The sequence below is a fragment of the Plecotus auritus genome (assembly GCF_963455305.1).
Source record: "Plecotus auritus genome assembly, chromosome: 2".
Lineage (NCBI taxonomy): Eukaryota > Metazoa > Chordata > Mammalia > Chiroptera > Vespertilionidae > Plecotus > Plecotus auritus.
Window position 1 is genome coordinate 6,999,571 of NC_137771.1, and position 13,657 is coordinate 7,013,227.

A 13,657-nucleotide genomic window follows, 5' to 3' on the forward strand; every position below is an offset into this window, starting at 1 on the left:
TGCTCGGTTGGCAGGGTTATTATTAGCAAAGAGGGTTCAGTGAGCAGCGATGCCGGGAGGAACCGGGCTCCGGCTGTGTGCGTCACACAGCCGTCTCCTGGAGATGCCCTTTAACACGGGCCTTTGATGCTGGTGGAGACCTCCGGGAGGGCGTCGATCGATCTCGATCGCGGCGGGTGGCTGCTGAGGGCCCACACTGCCCTCCGTCCTCAGCCACTTCCGGAGTCTGCAGGAGAAGAGGAAGTCCTGTCCAAGGTTCCAGAGAGAGAACTCAGAATTCACCCACCTCCTTTTACTCCAGTCGGGTCCCCTCTCCCAGAGTGAAGCTGGAATGGGGTGTCCAGTGTCAGCCGCTGAGTGTCTGGTTAGCCAGGCTTTGTCTGTTGGTTCACAGAAAGGGCTGGAAGAAAAAGAATATTTTTGCTGCCCTGAGGACTTTGTATAGAACTGTTCTGGCCTGCAAACATTGCACAGCTCCTCCGTTGCCAGGAGGCAGGATGCCTTAAGACAGAGGGAGGTGCAGTAGGTCACAGAACAATGGGTCGGTTGGAATTTAGAGGGAGGTGGTGGTTCATGCTCTGGCCAAGCGTGCCCAGGCATTGCACCTGTGCCCTGAGTTTCTTAGAAACGGCTGAAATAGCTTTTGTAACCTTTGGGTTGTCATTGTAACTGTCCTAACTCCCTCTTGTGGTTCCCGAGTATAAATTTGCTGTAACACCTGTGGACTGCACTGCAGTTCGGCCTTTACCGCGGTGAAGAGCTGCAACTGTAGTCACTGGCCAGCTTAATAAAGGCTCATAAATTTTGATCTCAGTCTCTGGTGGTCGTCTTTGCGGGTTGCCCCACAACATTTGGAGGCCCCAGCGAGATACACTCCGGCCACGTTGCCGGTGGACGCCCCAGGTGAGGACACTCCAGTCTCCGTCCCGGGTTCCAGGGAGGCGGAGTGTCTCCTCCAAAATTCGCAATCTGAAAGTGAGAGCCACCTGGACCTCCAGTGGGGAGGTAAGCACCTGGTCTCTGTTTGTGGAACATTCCCCTGGTGGACTGCAGGAGGGCTGGACGCAGCGGAGCCTCCGAGTCCGGACACCCAGCGCGACGGCGTCTGGGGTCCCTGTTACGTGTGACCTTAGGGTGCACGTGTCTGGTTTGTCTTGTCTTTGTTGTCCTTGTCTTTGTTAAATGGGTCAGGGCCAGTTGTCTATGTCTACCCCCTTACAATGTTTTCTTAAGAATTTTCAGGACTTCAAATGGCACGGAGGAGACTACGGGACGTCGGTTAATGGTTTTGATTTGCAGAAATTGTGTGAATTAGAATGGCCCACATTTGGGGTTGGGTGGCTGTCCACTGGGACCTATGACTAGGAATGGCTTATAGGGTTCATCATATTGTTTATGGCCGTCCAGGTCACCCTGACCAAATCCCTTATATTCAAATTTGGATTGACATTCTCACTGAAAAACCCCGGTGGTTGAAAAATTGCCAGGGCCAAGAAAGGAAATTGGGACAGAGACAGACCGTTTTATTGGCTCATCCCCCAAAAGGAGACAAGAAGGTAGACCCTAAGGTCTTACCAAATGATCTGGAGGACAGGATTCCTGACCGCCGGCCTCCCCCTTATGTTCCCCCTCCAGAGCCCCAACTGGAGGTGGGCCCCTCTGCCTCACGGGGGGCCCCAATACCCTCACAAATGCCTCCTAGTTCCGTTGCCCCGCCACCTTCAGCACCAACATTATCAACGGGACAGACAGGAGGAGCCCCTGGGAACCCGACCCCGGCGGCACCCCTCTACCTTGCGCTCCTGCAGGCGCTTCCACTCGGAGAGAGAGAAAAAAAAAATCCGGACCCAAGTCCATGGCCCCAGGGGGGGCCGGACAACTGGCCTCCCACTCAGACTCTGTCCGCAAACAACCCTTTCAGTCCGCCCCACACCCGGACCGGGACCCCTTATGGCCCACCGGACACGACCAGCAGAAGAGAGAGAGAGACGGGTCTCGGTGGCCCTGCTCCTATGTTCCCTCTATGCCAGGTGAGTCCCCCTGATTTAGGACCTGATGGTCAGCCTTTTATGATCTATGTACCTATCACCCACCAGCCGACCTGGGACGACTGCCAGCAGCTACTTCAGACCCTTTTCACCTCAGAAGAAAGAGAGAGAGTGAAAGGGGAAGGGAGGAAGTTAGTCCTTGAGCCAGATGGCCAACCCACCACAGACCCAGGGAGGATCGAGGCTGTTTTTCCATCCGGAAGGCCACAATGGGATCACAACACTGATCGGGGAAGGGAGGCTCTCGACAGGTATCGCCAGACTCTCCTGAGGGGCATCCAAGCGGCAGCTCGGAAGCCCACCAACCTTTCCAAGGTAACAGAAACAGTCCAGGGACCAAACGAGAGCCCCACCGCCTTCCTCGAGAGGCTCTGTGAGGCATATTGGGTGTACACCCCAATAGACCCTGATGCCCCAGAGAATCAGCGGGCTATCAATATAGCGTTTGTGTCCCAGTCGGCCCCAGATATTAGAAAAAAATTACAGAAGTTAGAAGGCTTAGAGGGGAAGTCACTTTCAGAACTGGTCGAGGTTGCCCAGAAGGTCTTTAACAACCGAGAAGATCAGACTGCTAACCTAAACACCAGAATGGCAAAGGTCCTTCTAGCCATAAATGAAGTGAAGGGACAGCAAAGAGGGACAGGAAGAAAAGAATGGGAGAAGAGAGGACAGACCAAAAAGACCCGGCTGGGGAAAAACCAGTGTGCCTACTGTAAGAAAGAAGGACACTAGAAATGGAAGTGTCCTGAGCGGCCAGGGAATAAGGCAGTCCCGGTGTTAGTGGCCAAAGGGGTACTAACACAAACTCTGGGGCCCTGGAAGAGGCCAGTTGCCTACTTGTCTAAGAGGTTGGACCCAGTGGCCGCAGGATGGCCGGGCTGTCTGAAGGCTATAGCAGCCATGGCCATACTGGTTAAGGAAGCCTCTAAATTGACTTTTGGCCAAGACTTACAAGTGGTTGCGCCCCACGCAGTAGAAACCCTACTGCACAGCCCACCTGAGCGCTGGTTATCAAATGCTCGTATTACCCAGTACCAGGTGCTCCTGCTTGACCCCCCGAGGGTAAGCTTCTTGAAGACTACAGCCCTAAACCCGGCCACTCTCCTCCCCGATGAGGGAGCTGAAACTCCCCTCCACGACTGTGAAGAGACCCTGACTACCCTAACCTCCTTGAGGGCCGACCTGACAGACCAGCCCATCTCCAACCCTGAGGAGACCCTGTCCACTGACGGGAGCAGCTTTGTGGAGGACGGTGTCAGGTATGCCGGGGCAGCTGTAGTTACACAAGAAAGAGTCATATGGGCACAATCCCTGCAGCACCAAAGGCAGAACTCATAGCCCTCACCCAGGCCTCACGGTGGGGAAAGGACAAGAGAATCAATATCTACACGGACAGTAGCTATGCCTTTGCCACAGTGCATATACATGGAGCCTTATATCAGGAGAGGGGCCTCCTAACCTCAGGGGGGAAGGATATTAAAAATGCTCCAGAGATACTAAACCTTCTTTCAGCCATTTGGGGCCCTAAAGAAGTTGCAGTCATCCACTGCCAAGGGCATCCAAAGGACAATTCCCCTGTGACGAAGGGGAACCAATTTGCAGACTAAACGGCTAAAGAGACTGCAAAAAGACCAGTAGGGCCCCTAGAAGTGCTGGCAGCCATACCTACTCAGGATCTGGAGCCCAACCCCAGGTACACCCCCGAGGAAGAGGATATAGCCAGGAGATGCCAGATCTGCGCACAAGTGAACCCAGGACCTCCGATAACAGCCCTGCCAGAAACCCGGTTTCGAGGTTCAAGCCCTGGTGAACACTGGGAAGTCGACTTTACTGAATTGCCCAGTGGATCGGGAGGATACCGATATCTCCTAGTATTTGTGGACACTTTCTCTGGTTGGCCAGAGGCATACCCGACCAGGGCTGAAACAGCACAGGTAGTAGTTAAGAAACTCCTCTCTGAAATTCTCCCCCGGTTTGGCCTACCTTTATTCATGGGGTCCAACAATGGCCCAGTGTTCATCGCTAAGGTAACCCAATCTCTAGTTAACGCCCTTAAGGTCACATGGATATTACATTGTGTTTATAGACCTCAGAGTTCTGGACAGGTAGAGAGAATAAATCGGACACTTAAGGAAACCCTAACTGAACTAAAATTAAAGACTGGCGAGAACTGGGTAAGTCTCCTCCCCTTTTGCCCTACTCAGGGCTCACTGCGCCCCATATGTAAAAGGGCTGACTCCTTTTGAAATCATGTTTGGCTGTCCGCCACCTCTTCTTCCGTGGCAAAGGGGGGAAGAGCTAGCTGTGTTATCTAATAGAAATCTCAAGTCTTTGCAGGCGCTCCAGAGCAGTACAGCGGCTGCAAGGCGAATCGTCAGGGCAGCACGCCAGGAAGCCCACCCACCGGACCCGGATAGCCCACCTGTGTGTGCTCCTGGGGACCTAGTCCGGGTGAAGAGGCACGAAGAATACAGGCAGTAAAGCTCATGGTCCTCCACACGCATTACCAGCAAATCCCCGGGGAAGGAGGGGAGGGATCTGAATCAACGATTTCATTCACCGTAAAGACCAGTAGGGAATGTTCTGGGCTGCAAACATTGCACAGCTCCTCCGTTGCCAGGAGGCAGGATGCCTTAAGACAGAGGGAGGTGCAGTAGGTCACGGAACAATGGGTCGGTTGGAATTTAGAGGGAGGTGGTGGTTCATGCTCCGGCCAAGCGTGCCCAGGCGTTGCACCTGTGCCCTGAGTTTCTTAGAAACAGCTGAAATAGCTTTTGTAACCTTTGGGTTGTCATTGTAACTGTCCTAACTCCCTCTTGTGGTTCCCGAGTATAAATTTGCTGTAACACCTGTGGTCGGCACTGCAGTTCGGCCTTTACCGCGGTGAAGTGCTGCAACTGTAGTCACTGGCCAGCAAATAAAGGCTCATAAATTTTGATCTCAGTCTCTGGTGGTCGTCTCTTGCGGGTTGCCCCACAACAGAACCAATACCCCCTGCTGCGCTAACGGGACCCCGATAAAACACAGGCAATTCCCAAATACACGTATTCCCCCAAATCCCAGGAAATCCAGGGGCTTGAGCCTGAAACGGACTTGATGTTAAGCTTCTCTTCCTTTCCGTGCTCCTGCTCAATTTGGGGGAGAGGTGGGGTAGTGTATGGAGGAGCAAACATGTAATGGGGTGTTTAGGAGCCAGCTTGTAAGAGTGAGAGAGAAGAAGAGCAAAAGGCACAGAAAACCAAATCCACCCCCACCCCTCCCACTGGCTGCCAAACCAAAGGCCTTTAGTTCCTTCCCACTGGGAAGAAGCCACATTGGTCACCTATCGAATGAACATTGCAAATGGGTGGGAGAGTCCAGAATTGGGGTATCTCCAGGGGGATGCTATGGACAGCTTTGGGGAGCCCTAAGGTCCAGGGTGTCACACGTGCATAACTGGCATGAGAAGCCCACCCTATTCATGGCACGAGCCTGTCAGACCCAAATGGTCTAAAGCAGAAGGCCCGGTTGGGAGGAATGGGTAGGACACTGTGGCATATGTAGGGATGGTTGTTTCTGACGTTGAACACGATGTTCTGTTTCCTTGGTACAATATGGAGGTTCCTGGGATGGGAAGGGGGAACAGGTCCCCTAGAAAACAAAGCCCCCAAGGGAAAATTCGTTTGCATAAAGCATTATGGGGGTTCTGGTCCAAGGGAAGCAAGAGCGAGGGGGAAAGGGAAGTGAGGTAGTGTATTCATCAGCTATTGCTGCGTAACAACGTGCCCCGAACCTCACCAGCGTCAAACAGCACACCCTGGCTGGTGTGGCTCAGTTGGCTGGGTGTCACCCCGTGCACCGAAAGAGCCTGGGCAGCTCTGAGGCTGTGCATGGATCAGCTGCAGGACGCCGCCGCATCCCAGCACCGAGCACATGCTGCTGCTTTAGCAAAGCATCCCATCATTTTCTGAATGATGGCATCAGTGAGTTTGCCTTCCGTGCCTCTTGTACACGTCCTGCCCCACGTCCATGTGGGCACCTTGCCCTCCCTGGGGGCCTCACAGGGAGGGGGAGTCACCCTTGGGCTGAAGCATGAAGGTTCTGCTCTCTCCCTGGTGCGGGAAGAACCGGATCAGGAACCGGGGACGGAGAGGCCAGTTAGGAAGCCGGTGCGCCAACGTCTGCACAAGTGGTGAGGGTCTAACCCAGGATGGCAGCGAAGGACAAGGTACAGGAGATGCCCAGAAGGGAGGGGTGGACACAGTGCCTGCCTGGGTGGTTCAGCCCAGAAGGGAGCCCAGGAAGCTTCCCAGGGCTCTCACCACCAAGGGTGGGGCCGGGGGAGAAGGTGGAGTCATTCCGGAGCGGAGCGTCTCCTGAACCTGAAGCAAGGATTCAAATGAAAGTCGTTTATTTTGGAGCGGACGCCAGGGAACACCAGGAGAGTGGGGAAGTGACGAGGTTACGAAGGAAGTCAGTGACCACCTTGGGCAACTGGAGCTTAACCCGCCCTCCCCGCAGAGGACTCTGGGAACCAGGTCAGGTGGGTCCCACCTGGGAATCCAGGGCGCTGGGCTCTGTAAGTGCCCACTCCTGCCCGATGCTGGTTAAGCGCACCTCCTGCCCGCCCCAGGGGAGCCCAGTGGGCTCTGGCAGCCAGAGGAAAGTGGGAACTGCTGGCCCTGGCTGGTTTGGCTCAGTGGATAGAGCGTCGGCCCAAGGACTGAAGGGTCCTGGGTTCGATTCCGGTCAAGAGCGCGTGCCTCAGTTTCAGGCTTGATCCAGCCCTGGTCGGGGCGCACCGGAAGGTAACCAATCCCTGTGTCTCTCTCTCTCTGTCTCTCCCCCTCCCTTCCACTCTCTCTAAAAATCAATGAGAAAATATCCATGGGTAAGGATTAACAAAAAAATAATAAAATAAAATGGGGGGGGTGGGGGTAGGGGGTGGGGAAGAAAGTGCGAACTGCTGAATGGAATTGCGGCCGGGTGCCCTGAGGCTGAGAGGGTAGGGACTGTGCCCAGCAGAGAGGAGAGCACTCGGGCACAGGACTGGGAGCCCGGGTCCCAGGACAGGCACCTAGTTTGGGTTCAGAAATGCTTCAGGACATCCAGGCAGCTGCCTGGGGCTGGCTCCTGACCCCGAGGGAGAAACAGGCCACTCAGTGGAATCAGACTGATCGTTAAAGCTGTGCATGAAAAAGCCTACGGACACAGGGATAGAAGGCTGAGAACCACACCCTGAACAAGGACAGATGGCCAAGCTCATGATTTTTTTTCGATCTGGCTCTGCAGGAAGAGAAATTCTTTTTTTTTTTTTTTTTTTTTTCTTGCTCAGAAGGGTCAAAGTTGCCCCAGGGAGGAGAGGTCTGAGCACGCCTGGAGAACGTCACAGGTGCAGGCTCAGTGACCAGATGGAGCACCCCGGCCAAGGCTGTCCTGATTCTTAACATTTGGGGCCCAGCACAGCCTGTCTGCCCCCTCCCGAACCTCCTCCCAGCTCTGAAGGCAGCACGGGCCAGCCCTCCGTGGGTATGTTTTCACCAACACGTCTTTCTGGTAAGAGTCAAGTGACAAGCATCCCGGAGATATGTCATCCGGCAGCTTCTTCGTGGGACGAGGTTGGTAATAGGGAAGTCAGGGAGAATATGGCCGTCATTAGAGCCAAGAGGGGGCACAGGTGAAGGAGGCTGGTTTTACGGAGCACCCACAGATAATGTGTGCTGCCATGCTGCCCACAAACACCAAACACAGAGGGCACCCCATGAGCGGTCAGTGTATTGGGGACCTCAGGCTCCCCCAACCTCCCATCACATGTGGCTCCTTCACAGTTGCTTCGGGGTCCTCTTTCCTGGAACTGCCCAATGATGGATCTGTATCAGGCAGACTCCACCACCTGAGCCCTGCTGATGGGAGAGCAGACCCACCTGGAAGGATTGTGAAGGCCTGGCTGGGTGTTCTGGGAGGGGTTTATCTTCGTCATCTGAGCCGAGAGGAAAGGTAGCAGAGGCACCGAATGAAACTCCCATCCCGCCGAAGCCGGTTTGGCTCAGTGGATAGAGCGTCGGCCTGCTGACTGAGGGGTCCCGGGTTCGATTCCGGTCAAGGGCATGTACCTTGGTTGCGGGCACATCCCCAGTGGGAGGTGTGCAGGAGGCAGCTGATCGATGTTTCTCTCTCATCAATGTTTCTGGCTCTCTATCCCTCTCCCTTCCTCTCTGTGAAATATCAATAAAATATATTAAAAAAAAAAAAAAGAAAAAAAAAAAAGAAACTCCCATCCCACCAGCAAGCCTGACTCATTGGCTTGGGGGAGGCCGAGTGGTGCAGTGGTCAGGGGCCTGGGTGCCGGGGCCCGGCTGGGAGGGCTGGAATCCTGACTCGGCCACTCACTTACTTCGTGACCCTGAGCAAATTCCATCACCTGTCTGTGCCTCGGTTCCCCCATCTGTAAAGTGGGAGACAATAAGAATTCTTCATCGAGCTGTTGTCAGGAACATAGGTGAAGTTGGCTCACTGTTTTATGGGCAAATAAGTTGCTCCTAAAGCAGCCTTGGGCAAACTACGGCCCGCGGGCCGGATCCGGCTGTTCTATCTGGTTCTCTTGCTCTCCCCTCCGCTCCTTTACTTTGAATTTATATTAGTTCACACAAACACTCCATCCATGTTTTTGTTCCGGCCCTCCAGTCTAGTTTAAGAACCCATTGTGGCCCTCGAGTCAAAAAGTTTGCCCACCCCTGTGACCTAAAGCCTCATTTTATACACCGAGTAGCCAGATTATTATGATCTCTGAACACATAATAATCTGGCCACTCAGTGTGTGTGTACACACACACACACACACACACACACACACACACACACACGAGGCCCGGTGCATGAATTCGTGCATGGGTGGGGTCCGGCCAGCCTGGCCAGGGGGAGGGGACATGGGCGGTTGGCCGGCCTGCCTGCTGGTTGAACTCCTGGTCTAGGGGACAATTTGCATATTAGCCTTTTATTATATAGGATATACACTGAGTGGCCAGATTATTATGCATTCAGAGATCATAATAATGTGGCCACTCAGTGTAAATCTCAATAGATCTCATTAGGTAGCCGTGATCTCTGATGCACAGTGGGTTACGATGAGAAACAGCACAAAGACCCACTACTTCCCTTTCTCTCAAAGAAACGTCGGTGAGACGAGCAGAAGGACTGTGTGAGTGCAGTTCGAGGCCAGAGCTCCAAGGAAGAGCAAGGCGGAAGAGTCCCTAGGATCTGCGCTCAAATCTCAGCCCTGGCGCTGAGCGGCTGCATGCTGACGGTAAGAGAGCTTCCTTTTTCTGGGTCTCAGTTTTCTCATCTGTAAACTGGGGGTTATAATAATCTGCCTCCTTTGCTGTGTTGATCATAAAAGGAATGGCCCCCGGAACCTGAAAAGCAGGTGCAGGTTCAGCAGCGCGGCCTGGGATGCCTAGAATGCAGGATGCGGGGGGAGGGGTGCCCCCAGAAGACAGGGCCGGCACCCCTGCCGAGACACCCTGCTGACTGGGCAACCGGTAGGATTCTGGTGCTTGTCTCCTCTTCTACCTTAAAAAGAGGGGCTTCTCTCTCTAGGGCAAAGAGGAAGTGATGCTACAGGGCCCAGGAGAGGGGCACCCTGAAATGCTGGGCCTCCCTCTTGTTCGACTCTTCGAAGCTGGTGGGTTTGGGAAATGAAAATGCTTTAAAACTCGGGGGTTTTGAAGGCACCTTTCAGAGGATGTCATGAATTGAAGGCGTGAAGCTGGGGTTTGTGGGAGGATGGAGGGCTCACCCCCATTCAGGAGTGCAAAGGAGATGTGTCTTGGCACTTGTGCACAGGCGCACGTGTGTGCGCGCGTGTGCACGCACACACACACACACACACACACACTCTGCCCCCAGGCTCGGAGGTTAGACCTTCTGGAAACGGTACGCACCAGGGAGAGGGCCTCTGACGGAACTGCAGGCAGAGGAAAGACCAGTGGGGCACACCCTCACGCTGCACATAAGCACCAGGGCCCGTGCTGCTCTCTGGAAAACAGTCTCTGGGAAGTGTCTCAGTTGCTTGAGGTATTTCTAGACGTTTCAGAGCATGAAGACTCTTCCAGGAAACAAGAGCCTCCCCACCCAGCCGGCGTGGCTCAGTGGTTGTGTGAGCCTAGACCTATGAACCAGGAGGTCACGGTTTGATGCCTGGGTTGCAATCTCAATCCCCAGCAGGGGGCGTGCAGGAGGCAGACGATCAATGATTCTCTCTCATCATTGACATTTCTATCTCTCTCTCCCTCTCCCTTCCTCTCTGAAATCAATAAAAATATATTTTAAAAATAAATAAAATAAAACAGAAAAGAAAAGAAAAAAAATCCTCTCCAACCGCCCCCCCACCCCTTTGCTTGACCAGCGCTTGAGGCTGTGTTCCCGCCATTAAGACACCTTTGGGGCCTCCAAGAAAACACGGAGTTTGGGGGTTGTTGTTGTTTGGTGTTTGGGTTGTTTTATGATGAATTATTTTGAATACACTGAGACAAATCAGTTTCCAAAGAAAAAGCTTTAATGTTGACTTCACCTCATCATGGACAATTAGGGCCCAAAGGTAAGAACCGTCTTATATAAAACAATCCAATAAATTAAGAAATAATAAATAAATAGGAGTTGCTTCCAAGGGGACCAGGGGGTCGATGGGGACCAGGGGGTCGATGGCGAGTCGGGCGTAGATCTCTGTGGCCAGGACTTCCTCCTAATGCCTCCTCAGCACTGTGGGGGAGAGAGGGTGGTGATGGTGTTGGTGAGGGAGACGGGCGGATCCGAGCTTCTCCCCGAGTGCCATCCCCGCCACTGCCGTGCCCCGCCCCATCCTCAGGTGATCTGGATATTTGAGGCTTTGGAATAATCCATCTCTTGGATTCTCAGTTTCCTATCTGTAAATGGGATTGTGGCCGCCCTGGTGACCCTCAGTCTCTGCAGCTACAAACAGGTGAGGGGAAACCAGGAGGAAATATTTAGGGCTCTCTCTGCTCCAAGGAGGGGCTGCCAGGTAGGACTGAATTCCACCCGGAAGCATTTCTGTGCTTGTGATAACAGAGGCAGGTGGTGGGTGCAAGGTGGGTGAGGCTCGTGGGCTTGGTAATGAATGGTGTCGACAGGGAGATAACCCCAGAAAGGCACCCCTTGGCCCTGAGGACTGTCAGCGAGAGGGAGTGATGTCCAGGTGGCCCTTTCTCAGAGTGTGGTCCCAAGGGACAACATACCATACAGGAGTGACTGTATTAGTGGGACCCACGGGAATGGGGTGGGGGTGCCCAGGGTGGCTGGGAGGGAGCTCACCATTGCAGCCCAGGCCAGTGAAGGAGCCGATCCGGTCCATCCTCCCGCCGAAGCAGCCCGAGTCATGCATCCTCTTGGGGCCGTGGAGGACATTGTCACGGGGCCTGAGGCCGGCAGCAGAAGCTGCATGCCTGGCCTCCCCGGCTGCCTTAGAACTGCGTCCTTGCTGGAGGGGCTCTGGGGTGGTCTGCTCCTCCTGCAGCTCCCAATCTGTGCCTGGAAGATGGTCCAGCCGCTCCTGCAATGGATGGGAAGAGCCCGCTCCTCAGGAACCCTCACCTGAGCACAACCACCCTCGACGATGCCCAAGTGAACCGACCCCTTGGGCACAGGGTCCTGGCTCCCAGTCTCGCCACTTTCTGGTTCTCAAGGTGACCTCTGTGACGGTAGGCGGAGACCTGTTCGTTTCTGCTGCCCAGTATCCGGTCCTGATGCCTTTATGCAGCCCTGCACTGCTCACCTGGACTCCGGACTGTTCCAAGTGGGGGCCTGGGCTAGGGCCACCCAGCGGGTGCGAACGACCTCCTAGCGGCATCACGTGCAGGAACAGAAGGAGCAAGAGAGCCCTGGACAGCCCCGTCTGCGGGTCCATGTTGCTGGAGAAGCGGGTAGAAGCTGCTGCTGCTGCTCTGTCCTGGTTTACCAGCTCACCTCCTGTTCCGAGGGCGGGCACTCTCCTGGATCCTCCTGGATCCGGGGCCTTTTATCCCGAGCCTGGGTGCCCACAGGCCCTGCCCTCTGGGGTTATCTCTGATTTATCAGTCACATTCCCACCCGCTGAGCTCAGGGCTGGGGAATGCACCCCTCAGTGCCTGGGACACTACTCGCCAGGGGTGGAGGCAGAGGAGAGCAGGCCTTGTATAGAAATGGGACTGGCAGGGGGCAGGAGCGCCGGGCGGAGCGGGGCGGGTAGGGGGATATCCTCACCTCCCCTTCCATTTCCCTGCAAAAATCCCAGGACCTTAGCGTGGCGCTTTCCCCTTCCCTCCCCACCCCAACCATTCCTGGAAAGGGGAGGGAGAACTCCAGCTTATGGAGGCCCTACACAAGTGCAGGGTGCAGGGGTGACTCCAAGCGAGAGCAGCCTCAGCAACACCCCACCCCTGCAGCACATCTTCCCTCCCGCCACCAGTTCTTTTGCTCTGATCTCCAGCCTTCGGGTCTCCCATGCGCCCTGATCGCTGTCCATGGTTCTGATCTCCCTGAGCAAATTCAACGCAAAAGGTCTTCCTCCAGCATCGCAGGTCTAGCCAGAGGGATAAGCAGTGGGGCAGGGACAAGACTCCCCTGACCCTCCCACAGCCCTCTGCACTAGGATGCTAATTCTCCAGTGTCACCTCAGTAAAAGCCTGGGTGTGACAAGGAGCTTCTGGAATGCTGACCCTGCTTCCAACCCTTAAAGGGTAGAGCTGATTTGGCTGGAATTTTGAGAGGCAAGGCCTAGAGATGAAGTCATCCAGAAAGGCCGCCAGGTGCCAACACCTCTTCTCCGTCACCAAGCCAACGTATAACGGAAAAGGCAGGGGTAACGGGGGATGGTTATCTGTTTGGTGGGGTCCTGGAGGGGTGAGGAGTGCCCTCCCTCATACCTCCTTCTGCTGCTCATCTGTGGTCTAATTCCCGTTAGCAGACAGTCAGGATCTCTCATCTGTGATTACAAATGAGGCTGCAAAGAAAGGCAGCCCTGGGAAGAGACACAGCAGATTAACCTCCCTGAAACTATGCGTGACCAGAGTCAACATCCTTCCCGATAACCTGTGTTAACAAGCAGCAGGCTGAGGGGGCAGGGCCGCCCAGGAAGGCAGATGGCTTATGACAGAAGTGGAGAAAGGGCATCATGGGGCAGAAGCTGTGGCTTCTAAGCAAATCTTGCCTATAAAAAAATAGCATCTGCCAGATACAGAGTGACAAAACTACTGTTATTGTTCCTCCGTTTTCAGATGAGGACACTGAGCTCAGAGGAGTTCATTTAAACACACACACACACACACACACACACCACAGAACGTCTGTGCAAAGATGAAGTGGCAGCTAGAGAGACGGCAAAACCCAGCCATATGGGAAGTGGGGTCAGAGGCGTGGGGGCCGCCGAGGATGGAGAGAGGCTCCGCAGTGGACTATATGGGAGAATGGCCTGCATCTAGGAAAGGGCAGGAGTGATGGCCACTCCAACTGCTGGCCAAGTCCTTCCAGAAGCGCTGCTATACTGAGGCTGCCAGTTCTAACCTACTCACCTTCGAACCCCCTTCCCTGTAGCTGGTGCGGTGAACTGCCAAGCCCTAGGTCTGGGCTCAGTTCTTGTT

At 54.6% G+C, this 13,657-nt stretch overlaps 1 protein-coding gene across 2 annotated transcripts; it reads right to left on the reverse strand.

Moving 5' to 3' along the window:
• Positions 1-10,560: 10,560 nt before the first annotated feature.
• On the reverse strand, positions 10,561-12,189 carry NPPB (natriuretic peptide B). 2 transcript variants are annotated; one of them, XM_080654814.1, is made up of 3 exons: positions 11,815-12,189; positions 11,355-11,592; positions 10,561-10,784 (listed from the first exon to the last, which is right to left on the reverse strand). In XM_080654814.1, exons 1-3 carry the CDS (start codon positions 11,944-11,946, stop codon positions 10,768-10,770), a joined length of 387 nt encoding a protein of 128 aa, XP_080510940.1. In that variant the 5' UTR covers positions 11,947-12,189; the 3' UTR covers positions 10,561-10,767. The 2 variants fall into 2 exon arrangements, with proteins under 2 accessions (XP_080510940.1, XP_080510939.1); XM_080654813.1 differs by having other exon boundaries at positions 10,561-10,994; positions 11,815-12,035.
• Positions 12,190-13,657: the final 1,468 nt, after the last annotated feature.